The sequence below is a fragment of the Anopheles stephensi genome, chromosome 3, assembly GCF_013141755.1.
Source record: "Anopheles stephensi strain Indian chromosome 3, UCI_ANSTEP_V1.0, whole genome shotgun sequence".
NCBI lineage: Eukaryota > Metazoa > Arthropoda > Insecta > Diptera > Culicidae > Anopheles > Anopheles stephensi.
In genome coordinates, this window is record NC_050203.1 from 87,409,611 (window position 1) to 87,428,847 (window position 19,237).

At 45.8% G+C, this 19,237-nt stretch overlaps 4 protein-coding genes across 4 annotated transcripts; 2 read left to right on the forward strand and 2 right to left on the reverse strand.

Moving 5' to 3' along the window:
- The first annotated feature begins 286 nt into the window (after positions 1 to 286).
- LOC118514040 (glycogen phosphorylase) lies at positions 287 to 4,891 on the forward strand. The gene is made up of 5 exons (XM_036060524.1): positions 287 to 710; positions 1,577 to 1,808; positions 1,898 to 2,194; positions 2,350 to 3,956; positions 4,046 to 4,891. Exons 1-5 carry the CDS (start codon positions 468 to 470, stop codon positions 4,193 to 4,195), a joined length of 2,529 nt encoding a protein of 842 aa, XP_035916417.1. The 5' UTR covers positions 287 to 467; the 3' UTR covers positions 4,196 to 4,891.
- On the reverse strand, positions 4,709 to 8,511 carry LOC118514049 (NF-kappa-B inhibitor cactus). The gene is made up of 5 exons (XM_036060544.1): positions 7,715 to 8,511; positions 7,265 to 7,611; positions 6,050 to 6,138; positions 5,691 to 5,936; positions 4,709 to 5,355 (listed from the first exon to the last, which is right to left on the reverse strand). The coding sequence occupies exons 1-5, from the start codon at positions 8,104 to 8,106 to the stop codon at positions 5,284 to 5,286; spliced, it is 1,146 nt and encodes a 381-aa protein (XP_035916437.1). The 5' UTR covers positions 8,107 to 8,511; the 3' UTR covers positions 4,709 to 5,283.
- A 321-nt stretch (positions 8,512 to 8,832) lies between these two features.
- Positions 8,833 to 9,755, forward strand: LOC118514053 (39S ribosomal protein L4, mitochondrial). Its single transcript, XM_036060546.1, has one exon. The coding sequence runs from the start codon at positions 8,926 to 8,928 to the stop codon at positions 9,724 to 9,726; it is 801 nt and encodes a 266-aa protein (XP_035916439.1). The 5' UTR covers positions 8,833 to 8,925; the 3' UTR covers positions 9,727 to 9,755.
- On the reverse strand, positions 9,745 to 10,711 carry LOC118514055. Its single transcript, XM_036060548.1, has 4 exons — positions 10,539 to 10,711; positions 10,325 to 10,470; positions 10,008 to 10,250; positions 9,745 to 9,938 (listed from the first exon to the last, which is right to left on the reverse strand). Exons 2-4 carry the CDS (start codon positions 10,416 to 10,418, stop codon positions 9,778 to 9,780), a joined length of 498 nt encoding a protein of 165 aa, XP_035916441.1. The 5' UTR covers positions 10,419 to 10,470; positions 10,539 to 10,711; the 3' UTR covers positions 9,745 to 9,777.
- Between the last annotated feature and the right edge of the window lie 8,526 nt (positions 10,712 to 19,237).

The following is a 19,237-nucleotide window of genomic DNA, read 5'->3' on the forward strand; positions in this document are numbered from 1 at the left end:
ATTGGCTGCTTTCTAGCTGGAACCGAGGATAAAACCTACAAAAGAGCTGCATTAAAAAACCCTTAGCAGTTACCTTAGTTCGACAAAAAACTGGAAACCCGATAGTTTTGTAAAATAGCAGCTGCTGTAAGGAGTATTGGGAAACTTTACGAAAGAAAGAAGCAAAAATGTGTGTACACAATTGGTTGAAATTGGCGGACAAGTGAACCCTACAAATGTTACAATCGCCGGGCACATTTGACAGGTTCATTCGGTTGACAGCTGGTAAAACAACACAGCGCATGTTTGACCTTCGCAAGGTGACCGAAGAAGTAGCGAAGCTAGCATGAATCCCATTTTCTGAACACTAATCTCAAAGAGTGGTCCGCGTTCGCACTGGCAATTCCTTTAGCGCTTGTGTGTTGTGGAGTGTACTACCACCGTCCCTGCTAGTTGCTAACGAGTTAAAGTCCTGCAAAGTCCTTAGAATGTCGAAGCCACAGTCGGATATCGATAAGAGGAAACAGATCAGTGTGCGCGGCATAGCCCAGTTGGAGGATGTGAATGAGATCAAGAAGGATTTCAATCGCCATCTCCATTACACCTTGGTAAAGGACAGGAACGTAGCCACCGTGCGTGATTATTACTTTGCCCTAGCCCATACCGTGAAGGATCATCTGGTGTCGCGATGGATCAGGACGCAGCAGTACTATTACGAGAAGGATCCCAAAGTAAGTAAACCCTACCATTACTATCCTTCTACCACTCCTTTCCGCGCTGACACGGATTTTGTGATGGCGATCGAGAAACCACCACCGACGAACGATATCGTCGTACTCCATGAACTCGATATTTGACCTCTAATTGTCAGTGCTACTAATAGAAATACCGGTTCGGTGGGAGCGTTGGACGGGCGTTGGTGGAATGGACAATGCCTTCTTAATGGCAATCTATTTCCACGAGGCGGGACGACGATCGCGAACAGTTCGATGCGCGAGACATTCCTTTTTTTTGAAGTGCCGATTGTTTAATCCTTTCGGCGTTATTAACGTTTGTCCATTTCTTGTGTGAAATAATTTATATTTGTTTCCGATTTTAGTATGAAAACTATTATCACATGATATGCACGATATTTCAACCAGCATGATATCCTTCCATGGCAGGTTTTGCTAGATTCGTGCTCATCGTTCGATTGTGAAACTATTATCAGTGTGCCAATAAGGAGCGGCGCCGGCCGCCTTTTGTTTTTAGTTTATTCTGCACCATGGCTAAGGGTGATTAAAAAACAACATTATGCCAATAAAACGAGAATCAGCGCAGCCGATGATAAGAAGAATGGCGATGATTTGTTCTGCTTCTAGCCCTTATCACTGCTGCTAAGCCATGATAGTGATAAGCATCGGTGACATAGTGTTCGGTTGCATGCTATAACAATGACCCAATTATTGCAACTTACAATCGAGAACGGTAAACTAAGTACAGCATCACTGGAAGAGTTGCAAGACGGATGATGATGATAGTAACCAGGAAGAGGCAGCGAATTCAAATGGGCGAATGCATTGTTTTTGTTTTCTTTTCTTTTTTTTTCCCCCATTAGCGCGTGTACTATTTGTCCTTGGAGTATTACATGGGCCGATCACTGCAAAACACCATGATAAATCTTGGAATACAAACGTCGTGCGATGAAGCTATGTATCAGATGGGCCTGGACATCGAGGAGCTTGAGGAGCTGGAGGAAGATGCCGGCTTGGGCAATGGAGGTTTGGGACGATTGGCCGCCTGCTTCCTCGACTCTATGGCAACTCTGGGCATGCCGGCCTATGGATACGGTATAAGCGAATGTTTTTTTTTGCTGTCCATGTGTATATGCATTCTCTTCTAAACCTCCGTACAACCTCGTTTGTTGGTCGCATTCTAGGCATCCGTTACGAGTATGGTATTTTCGCGCAAAAGATTCGCAACGGTGAACAGGTGGAGGAGCCGGACGATTGGCTCCGTTACGGTAATCCGTGGGAGAAGGCACGTCCGGAATACATGATCCCGATTCATTTCTATGGCCGCGTTATCGACACTCCCGAGGGTAAAAAGTGGGTCGACACGCAGACCGTCTTTGCCATGCCGTATGATAACCCCGTGCCTGGTTATGGCAACAATGTCGTCAACACGCTGCGCCTGTGGTCTGCGAAATCGCCGATCGATTTCAACCTAAAGTTCTGTAAGTAGACACTGGGCCAATTACTCCTCTACGCTCACACTACGCTTCCTCCGCTGTAAAGCTGTGTGCGGGCTTTTGTGCAGGACCCGTGTACTGGCCTGGCAGTTGAAATGACGGGGAGTATTCATATTCCTTCTCTATTGTGTTCTCTACAGTCAACGATGGCGATTACATCCAAGCCGTGCTGGACCGAAATCTGGCAGAGAACATTTCTCGAGTGCTGTATCCGAACGATAACTTCTTCGAAGGCAAGGAGTTGCGCTTGAAGCAGGAATACTTCATGTGCGCTGCTACGCTGCAGGACATTGTGCGTCGTTACAAGGCGTCCAAGTTTGGATCGCGCGATGCCGTCCGCACGTCGTTCGAGGACTTCCCGAACAAGGTCGCTATACAGCTGAACGATACGCACCCTTCGCTGGCAATTCCCGAACTGATGCGCATTCTGATCGACGATGAAAAGCTGAGCTGGGATAAGGCATGGGACATTGTGGTGCGCACCTGCGCCTACACGAATCACACCGTCCTTCCGGAGGCACTGGAGCGCTGGCCCGTTTCGATGCTGCAGTCCATTCTGCCGCGCCATTTGGAAATCATCTATCACATAAACTTTTTGCATTTACAAGAAGTTGAGAAGCGTTTCCCGGGCGATTTTGGCCGCATGCGAGCGCTGTCGATGGTGGAAGAGGATGGAGAGAAGCGTATCAACATGGCAAACCTTTCGATTGTGGGCTCGCACGCCGTGAACGGTGTGGCAGCAATCCACTCGGAAATCATCAAGAAGGACATCTTCAAGTGCTTCTACGAGATGACGCCGGAAAAGTTCCAGAACAAAACGAATGGAATCACGCCTCGGCGCTGGCTGTTGCTGTGCAACCCGGGCCTGTCCGATTTGATCGCGGAGAAGATCGGGGACGAGTGGCCAGTCCATCTGGAGCAGCTGCAGGGACTGAAACAGTGGTCGAAAGATCCTACATTCCAGCGGGCCGTAGCGCGTGTAAAGCAGGAGAACAAGCTGAAGCTGGCGCAGCTTCTGGAGAAGGATTACGGCGTGAAGGTTAACCCAGCGTCCATGTTTGACATTCAGGTCAAGCGCATCCACGAGTACAAGCGCCAGCTGCTCAACTGCTTGCACATCATCACGCTCTACAATCGCATCAAGCGCGATCCGACGGCAAACTTTACACCGCGCACGATCATGATCGGAGGCAAGGCGGCGCCGGGATACTACATTGCCAAGCAAATCATCAAGCTCATCTGTGCGGTCGGCAATGTGGTCAACAATGATCCAATCGTCGGCGACAAGCTGAAGGTCATCTTCCTGGAGAACTATCGAGTAACGCTGGCCGAGAAGATTATGCCGGCGGCCGATCTGTCGGAGCAAATTTCTACCGCTGGCACGGAAGCATCCGGTACCGGCAACATGAAATTCCAGCTTAATGGCGCCCTCACCATCGGCACGCTCGATGGTGCCAATGTGGAGATGGCGGAGGAGATGGGAAATGAGAACATCTTCATCTTCGGCATGACCGTCGAGGAGGTCGAGGATCTCAAGTGTCGCGGATACAATGCGTACGATTACTACAATTCCAATCCCGATATTAAGCAGTGTGTGGATCAGATCCAGGGCGGTTTCTTCAGCCCGGGCAATCCCCAGGAGTTCCAAGATTTGGCCAATGTGCTGCTGAAGTATGATCGCTACTACTTGTTTGCCGACTTCGATTCCTACATTAAAACACAGGATCGCGTGTCGGCCGTGTACCAGGTAGGTGCCACTCACTGCTGATCCCTTTACGTGGTGATGTCCTGCTGCTGTCCAGCGCTTCAAGTCTAATGTCGCCTCTTTTCTTGCAGGATCAACCGAAATGGTTGGAGATGTCGATCAACAACATCGCGAGCAGTGGCAAATTCTCGAGCGATCGCACCATCGCCGAGTATGCGCGACAAATCTGGGGCATCGAACCGAGCTGGGAGAAGCTGCCGAATCCGGGCGTTGCAAAGTAGAGTGCAATCGAAAAAACGGTTTAGCGATAGTTAGCGATGTTTGCCACTGCCGTTCTACTACGTACGCGCTAACACATTGGGATGCAATAGAGAGTAGCGTTAGGCCGTCACCATGGCTACTAGTTGCATAACACGACTTTGCGTTTCGAACCTGCAATATACTCCTTTATAGGGTGCCATCAATATCACTAACACACCGAAAAAAAATATATAAACTAACACCTAACACTATTATATGAAACAAGGGGATTTAGCAAAACAGCGCGCGCAGCAGCCCGTGCCGTCGTAAGACACAACAGATTGGTTAATTTCGTTAGTCTTTTCTTTTGCCTTATTCGTTAAACGGACGATAATCGATTGTGGCGCATGTTATTATAAATAAAATGCTGTTGGTAGTCAATGTTATGGGATTATTGTTTTCAAATAAAAACTTAAAAATCGCATCTCCTGCAAGACCGCGTTGGGCAGATCTTTCTTTCCTTCCGAGGACTGAGTCGTACGCTACGCAATACATTCAATCACAATAGTTTTTATTCTCTTTTCGACTTTCGACCTTTCTTGCCATTATTGTTGATGTACAGTTTGCTGACGAGAGGCTCGTTCAAGCATATAAATAACATATCTATGCCATTAGACCTACGCCTTTGCCTGCTGCACCAAGGCTTGCGATTTATTACTTTGCGTTATAGAAAAAAACAGATATTCCGAAAAAATACATATTAAAGCTTATTGTATCAATATTTATGGCAAACACGCCAACACGATGGTTCAACTATTAGTATAAGTAATCCGTGTTTAGCTGCGAACCGGGCGTCGCAGCTTAAGGGGTATTGGTTTCACAATAATGAAAACATATTGCTTTCCCTCAATACGATGGTTGTATGGTTGTGTGTATAATTGTTGCTTCACTTGTGTCAAATTTACATAAGGCACTTATTACAAGGGAACAATAGTTACATAAGTTTTATTTTACATTACAACTTGTGCGCATTCTGATATCCGTGTGTCGCGCTTCCTTTGTCTGTATCTGTGTGTGTTAAAAGCGCAGCGCTGTATCGATCAAAGGGGCCAAATAAAATGCAGTGATTTTAAGATACATTGATAGCCGATAATCCCGGGAAAGAGGTTGAAAATGCACTCGCCCCGTAGTAGTTACTGATCTGTGGAATGTGAAATACCATACAGATTAAACAATAGCGAGAGAGAGAGAGAGAGAGAAAGAGGGAGAGAGCGATAATATGAGTCTACGCCAACAATTCGTTAGCAATGAGCGTTCAAAGGGCTCGCACGCACAGTGGCAGAGTATGATCTGCGTTTGTTACTTATGCCTACAGGAAGTTAATACAAAGACATCATTCAAACTTTTACACTAACACGAACTATCAGTACATTAATTAGATCTACGGTCCCAATATCGAAACAATAGCCAAAGGGACACATTGGCTAAACTACTGTACGCGCTCTGTTTTCTTACGGATTTGTTATTTTAGCTTACCATTTCGTCTTCCGAGTCTGTGTCGGCATCGCTTTCCGGCAGGGAAATCTGTTCCGCTCCACGTTTCGTTAGGTCGCTGATCAGGATGCGCTTGTCCTGAAGCAGAGCCAGCTGGTACGCCGTCATACCGGCGTAAGTAGTCGTCTCGAGCGATAGCAGGGGACATTCGTCGAGCAAAAAGTTTGCCAACTCCTCGTTGCCTTTCTCGATGCTGATGTGCAGCGGAGACATTCCGGATTTTCCTTCCTATGTTGCGTCGTGTTCGAAACAAAGAGAAAGAAAAACGGGGTCAATTTTTGCACTTGCAGCATTTGCTCGACTCGTTCTAATCGTCCAATGATTAGAGAGGGATAACTTACCCGTGCATTGATGTTAGCACCCGCGTCAATCAACGATCGTATTGCTTCTATGCTGCCTGCCTCGGCTGCTAAATGAACACAGGTTTTGCCTGCAAAGAAAGTGGAAAAATAAGGTGATGAAAATGTGCGACTCCAGTGCAGTTTATGGTACAAAACAACAGCCTACTATGCAAAAACAGGCCGTCACCGGCACGCAACCCGACGTATAAAACCCGCGCATTGTGGAATTTCCCATCCCCAGCGTGCTTGAAGCAAAAACCTGCTCCCCGACCAGCTGCTGTGCTGCTTTCACGACCAATGCTAGTTCACTCCCGGAAACGGCATGCGGCCGTGTGCCAGAGAGAATGAAATATCATATCGTCGGGTATGGGTATCACGCGGACGCAAAGGTTTAATTTTTAACCATCAATGAATGAACGGGCGTTTGGTTCATCATGCCATGCCAAGCAAAAAATCAACCCTACGTAACATAACAAAAAAACCCGCGGGTGGGGGGAGAGAAAACAGCGTTTTGCTTGGCGATGTGCGCACACCAACACCAACGCAGCTCCATGCGCTTGCAAAGGCGTGGTGGTAGTGTGTACAGCCCGCATGACGTTGTACACAAAATACTGGGAAAAACCCGACATATAACGTTCGTTTGACTGCGTGCGATTGCAATTGGAGAGCCTCGTATTTCCCAGCGGATGGCCAATGGGATTTCTGTGAATGTGGGAAACACAAGTCGCCACGTAGAAAGCTAGGGTTTCCCAAACCAGCTTCCAAACCAGACTTTGGCGCACACGGGAACGATGATACTTCTTCAACAATGCGTTGTCGCAGAGGTTTGCTTCGGTAACGTCGAACCCCTTGGAGCCGTCCTTTGCCTCCTGGTACATACTAATTTCATGATTCACATTCACATGCTTCATCGTAAAGCGCGATTTTAACACTAGCAGACGATTTTTTGTAGCTGCGGAAAATAAACACGATTTTGCGCAGATCACTAGGATCGTGCTTCATGTACTAAATTTAGCACACTACTTTTTATAATTAGAACGCCCATGTTGCTGGATACCGCCATCTATTTTCGTGTGCCATCTGCATGCCTATCTCGTGCCGTTGCAGTCAATCGGACACACCGCGCTATACTTAACCGATTGACACTTTGACCATAAATGGAGTTTTGCAAAATAACGCGGCTTCAACAAAGCCGACCCACGGCACGCTACTTACCATCGTAATTCCACAGCTCCATGTCTTGTGCCACTTTACTTTGCGATACACCTTGCGGATGCTCGCTGAGTGATAACGGGGCCGTCCCTAGCAGCTCTCTAACTATTTTCACCTTGCCCAAACCGCAGGCCAGATGCAGGGCGGTATTACCCTCGACATCACGAATGGTTCGGTCAGCACCCGCGTTCAACAGGCGCCGTACAATCTGCGGCTGATCGGTCAAGACGGCCAGATGCAGTGCCGTCTGTGCGTCGTCGTTCTGGATGTTGAGAAACGGTCGTGGAAGGTTGGCAATCAGCTTGGAAATGGTGTCCTCGTTTCGCTCGTATACCGCCAGGTGAAGCTGGCTGCGAATAGAACAACACACAAAACAATTGTTGCACGGTTACGCTAGATCACCACAACGGGTGCTGCGGATGGGCCAAACCGGCTGATTGTGGCCACACTTACGTTTCACCCATTTCGTCCTGCTGAAAACTTTTCATCCAGTCTCGCTTCATCAAACGATCGAACCGTTCGCAGATGTCAGTTAGGCCCAGATCGCGGGATTCCAGCTCTTCGTCCGCGATCATGCCCGAGTCTACGTTGGAGCCGGATTCGATGGTTTGCTTCGCGCTCGAAGCTGATCTATACGCTGTCCCGCTGTTCGCTGGCTGTTCGTCCGGATGGCTCCGTTCTTCCACCACAATATTCTCGGACGTGTTGAGGTTATGCCCCGACAGGAAGCCAGAATCGGTGTTGGCACTGTCACAGTAATCCTTTTTCTCACACAAAGGCTGCTGACCACTAGCATCTGCAAGCGAAACGTTATTCATGGCTGATCCTCCTCGTGACGGATGCATCTTTCACAGTCAGCCCTTTCTTGCTTGCTTCGCAGAATAAACGTAACGTGTTGCACTATCAAAACTAATCGATCGGGGATTCGTTCGCGAGTGTGAGGGATTGTCAATAGCGATACAAATCATAAAATGGCGTAATGCGAGAGAATACGGATTTGGGATCGCTGCCACACACTCAGAAGCGGAACACTCCCTTTGGTTAGAATCGGAATTTCGGCACAGAACACCACACAATCGCACACGACGGATGGTAGCGAATTGGGATTTAACGCACAAATCAACCTTTTTCGGAGTCGAGAGCACACGCAACACAACCTCGCGCAACCAAACGTAGCGTATGTGTGCGTTAGTAAAACAACACCATACCAAATGTCACTGAAGTATATAGCGCAGCAGGCGTACATAAGGTAAATGAAAGTTTCCATGCAATCCCATAGTTGATTGTGGCCGGATAGCTTGCACGCTCACGCTCATAGTTCACGGACCGTTGGATGAAAGGTTGGCGGGAACAGCAAATTAATCTGCATACAAAGCTGCTGGATTTTGGGTCGGAGAAGATTTTTTTAGGGGGCACTTTTTTTTTAGGGGGAAGATTTTTTTAGGGGGCACTTTAGGGGGAAGATTTTTTTTGCGAGCTCAAATGTTTCAATAATTTTAAAAGTATAACCAAAAAAGGGGAAAAACAATAATTTTCAAGAATTGCTGGGAGAACTGTCAAACCAAGCGTTAGATCAACTTTGACAGCTCGGCGCTCTGCAGGCGAGCCGGAACTGTTTTGTTTCCATACCGGGCAAGTTGTGTAACGAAACGAAAGCATTAATAATGTTAAAGTTTGCCAATTTACTGAAAACACGGGTAGTAAATGGGTTCGTGCGCTGCAATTCTACCCCGGTCGCGGCCGTTGCAACACTGGATCGACGGCCGGCACGAGCCGTGTGGTTAGAAAACATGGACTCGGTAGAAGCACAGCATTCTGGCATCGTGGAATTGGATAACACAGTGTTTGGCGCCGCGCCTCGGATTGACATCGTTCACCAAAATATCGAATGGCAAAGGAAATACCGTTTCGTCAGCTTTGCGCACACGAAAACCAGAAATGAGGTGCGTGGCGGAGGACGAAAGCCCTGGCCCCAGAAAGGTTTGGGCAGAGCTCGGCACGGTTCAATTCGATCGCCGTTGTGGAGAGGTGGCGGCATTGCCCACGGCCCGAGATCGGGTACAACGCATTTCTACATGTTACCGTTTTTCAACAGAGTGTTGGGATTGGTTAGCACGTTGTCGATTAAGCTAGCGCAAGACGATTTGCACGTGGTAAAAGATCTAGAGATCCCCACGGAAGATCCCCAGTATCTGAGAGATTTAGTTGCGACGCGCCTCTGGGGCCCCTCTGTGCTGTTTGTGGACACGACCGACGTTCTCCCCAGGAACATATCGCTAAGCGCAGAAAGTATAAATCACATCAATATAATGCCAACGTACGGGTTGAATGTGTACTCTATGCTGAAGCATAACACCGTCGTGCTTACGGAGAGTGCAGTGCGAGACATCGAGCGGAAGCTGTTGGAGCATTTGCATCGCAATGACGCCCGTGCACAGATGAGCAAATTCAAATATGATAAATAAAGTGTAAACAGACCCAGGTTGATAGTGCAGAGCGGTTAGTTTTATTGTCAGCTATTCCCCCAACAGCTTGTGCCTTATTTTCCAGCGCAACTCAGAATGATCGTTCTCTCCCGGCAATTTCTGCTTGAATTTGTTCCACTCGTTCTGGTAGGAATGGTACAGCGCTACAGGGTCGCTTCGTCTTACGGAGTGAGAACTTTTTGGTCGTATCCCTTGAGAAAGAAAGGAAACGATAAGCAGATGGCAACACTAAGAAAACCTTCTTTTTTAGCAATACTTACACATCTTGCTGACTGGGGCGTCGTTTTTACTGGAAACGGCTTTAGCATTTGGCGCTTGATTTTCCTTGTTTACGGGTGCAGCGTCCGGCTCTGTATGTTTGCTTCGTGTATGCTTAGCTTGGTAGCTTAGCGTTGTTTCAGTGTGCAATCTTTCAAATACGTTCCTTTCTGAAACGCTCGGTTCTACGCTGGTGCAGTTTTCAACGCACTGTTTCGCATCGTATCGGATGAGTTTCTTCAGATCTGCGATACGTGACATCGGGTGTAAGAAAAGTAAAAAAAATTGCTGTTCACACTCAAAGATTCACTGAACTTACCTTTTTGAAATTCTTTCAACTGTACCACAGTTATGTTGCGATACCCGAGATGGTTCAAATGGCTTAGGATTTCTCCAGCGTCCAAAGCGTCCATTGTACAGCAAAATGTTGTTGATGGTGGACACTGTGAGCGAGACGATCAGGCGCTGAGAAAATATTTGAACAAAGATTTTTTATTCATCGGATGAATGTGGGATGGGTGAAAGTAACTTACTTTGGGTCAAGAATACAAGTAATTCTATGTTAAAATGAATGCGCCGCTATTCGATGGAACGCTTGTCGTGAACAACAACACAAGCCGTTGTTTTCTTGCTTTTCTTTTGTTTTTAAGCTTGAGCAGCTGCTGGGTTGGTCAACTTGCAAACGATCTGGCAGCTACACCGATATGTCATCCATCTTTTTGTTTTCATTCGTCTTACGCCGAGTGAAACGTGTGACGTCTGACGTCTGATAATTGCGCCGTACGAAATATTCGTCAAATGGTTATTTAAAACGGCCGTTGGAAGTAAAACGAATGGCTAGATGCTTGGAAGCTTTATGACCCTCTTTTTCACTTGGATAGAGGAACAAAAAAAAAGCTTTTTCTAACGAAACATATTGGAAATATGAGCAAAGCAATTCCGAATGTCCAAATATTTCTATCAAATCGGTTTATGATCCGATAGTGGTATCATTCTTTACATAACAGCTTTTCGTGTACGTGCAAATTGTTCTCCCCTTTTCTCTCAGATGAAGCTGTTGAAAATTAAACTTCTTGATTGTAATCCTTAAGTTAGTGTCTGTTGGTGTTCTCAGTTGTAAGTAAAATGACTGTAACGTAATCGGGTTTCAAAGATATTTAATTTAAAACTGAATTCATCGTTCATGTTGAGATACAATTTTCAAAGTCCTAGAACTAATACTTTCACACTAATAAATCACGTTTCGTTGTGAAGTACTAGCGAGGTAGAACCAAAAACACGGTTTCCTGCACAAGATATATGTATACTCGTATGGCACATCTACGAGCAATTGCAACCATCGTTTCAAGGATTAAAACTAGTAAAATATCTGGAGTTCAGTGATACAATAGAGCCCATTACAAACCCTCCGCCCTACCGCGTCAAGGAGACTGTGGCGCATTTCATATTCAGCAGACATTTAAATTTTTCAGCGCTGGTGCTCGAGAAGATTAATATTAAGAAAGGAAATAATCAAGAATGGAACACAACTTGCAATTTATGGCACATTCTATGTACATACGCTAGCAGCAATCTGCACAAAGAAAGAAACTTTCGTGCAAAGTGCAATAGCAATCGTTTGCTAGGTCTCGTTATGTACAGCGGCGACGTTTTTGTCGCAAATTTCCGGGCGTACATTCCGCCGAACCTGCAAGACGATATTGTATGCACTTTTATTTGAGATATCAACATTTTCAAAAGGAAGCTTTGTAACGGCACAAGACAGCAACAAACCAAACAAAAAGAAGAAAAAAGAGGCACACGAACCGAAGCAGTGTGCCGTTGCCACTACTTCTCAGGCGTAGCGCGCCTGAATCGCGTTGACTCCGCCTATAGTCGGCGCATGCCGATACGAACGACTTTTGCCGAACGCAGCTTGATATTAGGTAAACAAACAGAGGCACAAGACGACGACTTTCGGGCACACATTGCTCGATGTCGAACAAAACATAATATACTAATAATTTGCTGATGCACTTGGCGGTTTTGGTCGCCCAGATATCGGGCCGAGGAGCAACGACATACCGTGTGATGTACATGTTACAAACGGGGTTTATACTGTATGTAACAAGTCGGAGTGCTGGGTACCTAGGCAAAAGCTTTCCAAATCCAAATACAATCCACCTGTTTTTCTTTAATTTTCAGATTTTCTTTCGATTCGGAGTGAAGTATGAAACATAAATGGCAGCGACGATAAGGCGGAATAGTACATACTCTGGTTATTTGTTTTCGAATAGGAAATTGATAACTCTGGCATAACGTTTGTATTATTATTGTCGGTATACCTTCTTTGTTTTTTCTTTGTTTGAGTGACGGAATTTTAGTGTAAAGTGCTGATAACAGAGAACATTTTTCGTTTTGTGTTGACTGTGCCACTTATGTGAGGATATGCAGATAGCAAAAAAACGATGACTTTCCACTACTTGAAGTGATCACGTGCATACTAAGACTACTAGGAGCAATTTCCCTGGTACAAGCTTTTAATGTCCTTTAGATTGGTACACATTTTAAGTTGGTGTATAGCAAGTGATAATCGCCTGTTTTCCAACGATTTTTACTCGGTTCTTCAGTGCCTTCAAACTGTCTCAGATTATTGAGTTGAGTAATATTGAAGGAGTTATTGGATGTCGATAGGTCCAAGTTCACATTGAAACCATTGCAATCGAAGTTCACTTTGGAAGGGTTGTAAAAGCCGTTACAGATTAGAATCTCTTGTAATAAATACACTTTAATCTGATATTCGATACATGACAATAAAAACATCACAGATTGTTAAGAGGTTCAAATAATCCTAAATACTGGCTTCCCCAAGTTGGTAGTTCTGAACTCCCCAAACGGATATATAGCCGGGTAAGCCAGTATAAAGCTGGAATATGTAGCTGGATTTATAACGAGAGTGTTTACTAGCGAATTTTATAGTACGTTTTCCACATTTTTATGCACAATAATCTAGAAATGAATCACAGATCAGAATCTGACTCTACTTGAGATGGTTGTAGAGGTGTGGCAATTGAGACTGATTGAGCACGCAGACGGATAGTGCAATAATTTCCCGTGCTTGGATGGGGCACCACCATTCTACTTCAATCACCATTCATGCAAGGTGTGCGGCTTCAAAGTGTGAACAATCGTCACGCAGCCCATTGAGAGCGCACGGCAATTGATTGTTTTCTGTGCTGATAACGAAAACATCAAACGGAATGTAGAACTGCAGTCCCGGTCCCGTCAGTCCCGCTCGGTCCTTTGGGTGCCTTTGGTTCCAATTTGCCGCCCAGTGTTGTACGGGATCCATGTTTGCTATTCATCATCTTGTGTCATCAGACGATAAAACGCTCATTTCCTATTCAAAGGATTTCAATAAGAAACTCACCCCACACACACACACATACACAGTACATCGGCCATCGCTTCGGTAATCCGAATATACACGTTGTGCTTGTTGTGCCTGTCGGACCGGGAAACTATGTTGACCTTTTGCGTTTTGCCCCATTGAAAAATGCATCGTACATTATTCGACTTAGTTAGAAGAAAAGGTGTGTTTGTGTGTGTGGGTGGGTGTCGTGAAGATGCTTCTTCAGTATGCTATTTATTCTCGCCCGGGAATCACGACAAGACTGAGAGCTGTTTGTTCAGATATACATTTGTTCAACTTATAATGCACACTGAAGGCGACCAAGGCGACCAAGCTTCATTCTATGTTTAATTGCTGCTCCGAGGACCGGCAAGCACCGGCGAACAAAGTCCAGCATACCTGTACATGTACGTCAATGTAGCCAGAAAGACTTCAAAAATTTTTATTTTTTTTGAGCGTGTGTGTGTGTGTGTGTGTGTGTGTGTCGGTAGCACTAAATGCAGAGGTCGAAGTCAAAGGTAATAAAACGAAATAAACTGAGCGAGAACAAGAAATACAAAATGATACAAAATTGATTTAACGCCCCATCTCGGCATCGGTTCGCTGTAAAAAGCGCGTTCCAAAAGTAATATACATTAACGTCAGCAGTTTAATAATCTCCCTGAGCGCTGAGCATATATGTGGCCCTGGTCGGGAAGGCACAACAAAGACCTTTAAACGGAGCTGCTTCAACTGCTGTTTGGCCGTTTCCCGGCGCTACTATGTGTAAGTCTTGTGAGATTGCCGGAGCGTTTCTTCCTTCTTTTTTTTTCGGTGGGCCCAGGTAAATGTGGAATTGTCCATTAGGAGCTACAAAAGAATTGCCATGTCCTTAGATAGATCCGAATCCGATCCGAAAAGCGAGCTTCTACTCCCGATCGCTCGCTGGTGAAAAGTGCTAGCTGCTGAGTTCAAGCGCAACCCAATGCACGGACAGGGAAAATCACGGGCTTAAAATGCAAATAGCCGTGGCGTTTAATCGATCATATTTATAATGATAATTAACGAAAGTATTGCAAGTTTAGAAAAAAATAAATGGTAAGTCGATAATTAGTTTTTACAATTTATGCTACAGCGATGCTGCCGCGCGAGAGCATAACTTGCCACCGAGTCCTCGCAGTCGGCCGGAGCTGGTCCACCGCACCGTATAATTATAGGGGCCTGGGCTGCCCTTCTGCGGTGTTTCTCGTTTTTTTATTATAATAATAAAACAATTTATCAATGAAACCTCGCAGTCTTTCGTCAGCGCACGGCTCTTATGCACTGTGGCGATGCGAAAATGAAGAAAATGCGCCCGAACGCCCGGGACGAGTTTTCATAATTTAATGAAATGAATGTATAATGAGCCAGCACCAGCAGGATAGCCCTCATATTTATGTATGCGTCTCAAACTGATCAAATGCAACGCATCGGACGACAATCTGTGCCAATCGATTGTCAACAACAATGCACTCGAAAAGGCAAAAGCCGTTGCAGAACGGAGGCGAACATATTTTATGCAGAAACACAGAGATCGAGTCGTGTAATTATTATAATTATCCTTCCATACGCTCTGCCCCGGCCATCCCTCCCGGCCTGCGTCTCTTTCGGTCGGCCCGGAGTGAATGTGATTAACAAGCCTTTCTAAGCCTTTTCCTGTAGCGAAATCATCGTGCGAGTAGAATAAAACCGTCGTTGGACAGGGGATACATTCCTTTGCGAGAGAGAGAGCAATAGGAAAGCGTTTCAGTACCTTTATAAAATTCGTTGTAGTTTACTTGAGAAAATAACTCTCTACAGCCCTTAGCCGCCGAATAACCGGTGACTAATTCAATAATATCCGATGCATTAAAATGTGGCAGACATGCGTACGAATTACACGCGCGAACATGTGCTTAGATAATGCGCCAACTGCACTTACAATGCACACATGGCCGTGCACCGAACCGCTTTCGCGCCACACATTCGATTGCATTTCAACAGCAGTGCTGCAGCCCTAGTGCGTTTGATAGGGTGGAGCGAGCGAGCGAGCGAGATCGATGCGCTGCACGGTGCAGTTTTGCAAATGCAGGTATAAATCGAAGCAAAAACGAGGTTCAGCCCCAGCACGGGCAGGTTGTACAACAGTAAAGTGTACAACAATTAATATGCAGATGGAAATAATTGCTTTCAATCCATCGGCGCTAGCTGCTAGTGTGCTCGGATAGGTTGTGTGCAGTTTGCACCTACGACCGCGATCTCGACGATCGAACGAAAACGCACCGAACGGGCTGGAGCCGGATCCCATGGGCCGTATGGCCCTTTTATTTAACGCCTTTTTACGGTGCAATAAAGATTGGCTGTGCACTTTGGTGTCATATGGCAAATTGATGGTAGGAAATGAACATTTAAGGGACTTACTACCGCACCAGATAGACGGTGCATTATAAGTGCATTTTTAATCGATGTGTTCTTTAGCCGGGCGCACACAAACAAACACGACCCCGTGTATTGGGGAGGGTTGGTGGTGGGTGAAAGGGGGTCGGGCAAAAGGGCGCCGGAATTCGATGAGGGTGATGTTGCACGCAGTTTTTCTACGCGCCGAGCGGCGGAAAGTGGCAAAGATCAATTGCCATTTGCTCGGTTCGGGAATCATGCTTACCGGTCATGCAACCAGCAATGGGCCAACCGAAACAGTTTCGCGTTTGGGCTTCGATTCCGAATGTGTTTACACGCGATATTTATGTTCAAAAAGCTCGGCCCCGGCAACGTAGTGACGTTGTGTTTTTGGGGAGAATGATCAGCGCTTCGCATGTTATCGGTTGCTTTGGATAAATCATTCCGAAAACATACTGTTGTTGCGCTTCAAGTTGTTTTACGTCGTTGATTTGTGTCCGTTGCAAGAAACCCGCCAGGACCAGTACCAAGACCACGAGTGGCTATTCTTATAGATGTAGTTGCAGTGCTGGCTTACGCAAAAACTCAAACCGGGCGACACTAGAACGGCGGGTTGCTACATACGGCGGGTAGAAATTTAGACAGCGGAATAAATGCGGATTGATGGAGCATATACTCAGGGAGGAGTGTTTTCTTCCCTCTGGTCAAGCCTTTCGGGGATTGAGTGGCCAGATTGATGAATTGTGTCCGTGATTTGTAATCAATCTCACGCGAGCTTAACCATGTCAAGTAGTTCACCAGACACAACCGGAACCAGAATCGATTTCATTTCCCTCTCTCTCTCTCTCTCCCTCTGTCTCTTGGCCGTACTGTGTAGCGGACCATGTAAATATGCGTGTTTGTATCCACACTCTAAGTACGCACAATTAATTTAAAGGCAATAAAATTCAATCGGAAGTGCCGTGGCGTGCGAGGAAACGCACGCGGGTCGCTCCATCTGCGCGCCCAGCCGAAGTTCACACAACAACATTTATCCCTCGTCAGTTCCGCTTTCAATATTTATTTCGTTTGCCTTTTTGATTCGAGGTTTTGCGTGGCCTTTTTTCGGTGCCCCCTTTTGCTTTGCCCGGGCCCAATATGTTGCCGTTTTTCCTGCCGGTCTAGGGGACGGCCGTTTTGCTAGGGCCGTGTCAGATGCTTACGGATGATGCGTGGGAGAGTGACGAATGGGCCGCCCGAACGGCAAAGGGTGTGTGAGTTTGCCGAACGGTATTGTGTGCACTTGTTGAGCGTGAAACTAGCATGCACCAGCCAGGCTCAACAATTAACTTGCAAAACTGTCCGTAGCCGTAATTCGTGCCGGGTGTGATCAATGTTTTCCGCATTCGACCAGCGTGTCATGTAGCCGAAAATCTGGCCTGGTGCAGCAAATCTGTACCGAGAACCGAAGAGCCGGATGATGTCTCGATTTAGATAAAATATTGTTAATTAGAGCCTTCTTTATACCTAGTGGATATATGAATACATGGACTGTCTGTAACATTACCAGACGGATGCAGATTACCATCGTTGTCGAAGTTATATTATGAGAAGCATGGGAAATGCTGTAATAAGATGCATCATAATAAAAAGTGGCTTAAAAGAAGGCATCTCCTCACATCACTCTTTGCCATGTGTCGGACGCGGTCCGAAAAACCTATTATGGGCCCTTTTTTTTATCCTCCGCCGTCATATCAGAAAGGAGTCAGGTTCTCGATTTCTCGAAGGATTGTGTGTGCGGTAGCCCGGTATGCTGATTCCCCGAACAACCCCACGAAACGGTACGGGACTACGGTTCTCCCTCGTGGTTGCGGGAATGATTTTTCCCTGTCGTTCAAGTGCAAACAATCATAAACGGGACAATTTCATATCGATATTACACGTTTGACTGGCTTTTTCCATCCGTAAGAGCATTTTCTGGTATTATTCGGGAACCGAACGCGCGAGGGTGTCTAGCCCCTTGCGGACATTGGCGATGGTAGACCAACAACAACAACAACAAAAAGCAGTCGAAGATATTTTGAAAGGAATTCAGTTACAGTCCACAGAAAGAGAGTTGCTGCTGCTGGACATAAAGATGCCAGAAAGTGGAAGCGAAGCAAAAAATTGAAGATCAAAAACACAACGCACAAGGGCACGGGTAATATGTGGACACGATGGCGCAAGTATTGAAATGCTTTTTTTTGTTTGTTGCTGAGCTGATGTTGAGCAGTATGCCTGGGGCTACGCAGCATGCGATTACATTTTTGTTTTGCCAATGGTTATCTTAAAAGAACAACTATTCATGCTTCGATGGCGCAGCCCTCGAAACCCCTTTTAAGCATGGAATTTAGGAATCGTGGTGAAATATTCCTTGCCATAAGTTTACGATTTGGACGGAAGATGGATTTGAATTTGATTGAATACGAAAAAACCAAGCGTCCAATCGTTTTTGGACGCACTTGCCACGAATCTCATAGTGCAGCGCCGATTCCTTCCCGTTGGCGTAGAGTACCCTCGCGGCAGCCGTGGATGAAAGCGGATACTAATGAATGTATTTGATTAACAGCAGGAATTCGGAAAAATGCGTCGAGCACCGTCCGGGCATTAGAAAACAGGTGGCAAAGGACTTCTGTTTTGAATTTCAGCTATGCCCTAAATAAGATATAATTACTTCCACAAAAAGTTTAATGAACTTTGTAAATATCTCCTTTTTGTACTTCATCAAAGGTTTTTTGGCGGCCGCTCATTAGAGGAAGCAGATGTAGATGTAAGGGGCGGAAGGAAGAATTTACGTTTACATCTTACTCCTTTAATTATAATTGATTTCTTCTTCTTCGTGCGTCGGTGAAGCGGTGGACAATTGTTTTGCACCGCAGCCCTACACTGTTCGTTTGATGGAAGCGATAAGCGATTTGGTTGCCGTTGGTCCTTTCTTCCAGGGAACAATATGGCAACAAAAGTATTTAATTTAAGAAGCCACCCGTTTGAGGTCTAACTTTTGAAAAAAAAAATACACTCAACACCGTTGAGGTAAAAGTTGTTTTGGTTTCCGATTCGTAAGAAACAGCACACTCAGCACACGTTTTGCACATGATGCTCAGGGTAATTGAAATAAATGATTCATATTCCAGTTGCTTGTTCTGTCTGTCGTTTGTCGTCGGCATCGAACGACACGCTCGTAGGTACGCAAATGAAATTAGAAATAGGGCCTCATCCCGGGCGAGTCCGACCGAAGATAAAGTGTGTCGACAATCGGTGATTTTACTGGCACTTTTCTTTATCTTCTCCTTCGGGGTTCAAACTTCCACCCTCGAGGGCCTCCCAGACGGACGAGGCAGACGAGTGACAAGTGCTAAAATTATTAAATTTATATTTTCGTGGGAATTAAATATTCCGAGGAAGAGATTACATTAATACTCGGTCGCT

Bases quoted from the DNA above. Each gene is read 5' to 3' on its own strand.
- LOC118514049 (XM_036060544.1), bottom strand. From the start codon at position 8,106: ATGCATCCGTCACGAGGAGGATCAGCCATGAATAACGTTTCGCTTGCA. The intron at 6,139-7,264 runs GTAAGTAGCGTG...CTTTCTTTGCAG, and splicing joins GGAGCTGTGGAATTACGATG to GCAAAACCTGTGTTCATTTA. The intron at 5,356-5,690 runs GTAAGCTAAAAT...CACATTCCACAG, and splicing joins CAGACTCGGAAGACGAAATG to ATCAGTAACTACTACGGGGC.
- LOC118514053 (XM_036060546.1), top strand. From the start codon at position 8,926: ATGTTAAAGTTTGCCAATTTACTGAAAACACGGGTAGTAAATGGGTTC.
- LOC118514040 (XM_036060524.1), top strand. From the start codon at position 468: ATGTCGAAGCCACAGTCGGATATCGATAAGAGGAAACAGATCAGTGTG. The intron at 2,195-2,349 runs GTAAGTAGACAC...TGTTCTCTACAG, and splicing joins CGATTTCAACCTAAAGTTCT to TCAACGATGGCGATTACATC. The intron at 3,957-4,045 runs GTAGGTGCCACT...CTTTTCTTGCAG, and splicing joins GCGTGTCGGCCGTGTACCAG to GATCAACCGAAATGGTTGGA.
- LOC118514055 (XM_036060548.1), bottom strand. From the start codon at position 10,418: ATGGACGCTTTGGACGCTGGAGAAATCCTAAGCCATTTGAACCATCTC. The intron at 10,251-10,324 runs GTAAGTTCAGTG...CACGTATCGCAG, and splicing joins GTTGAAAGAATTTCAAAAAG to ATCTGAAGAAACTCATCCGA. The intron at 9,939-10,007 runs GTAAGTATTGCT...TTCTTTCTCAAG, and splicing joins CGCCCCAGTCAGCAAGATGT to GGATACGACCAAAAAGTTCT.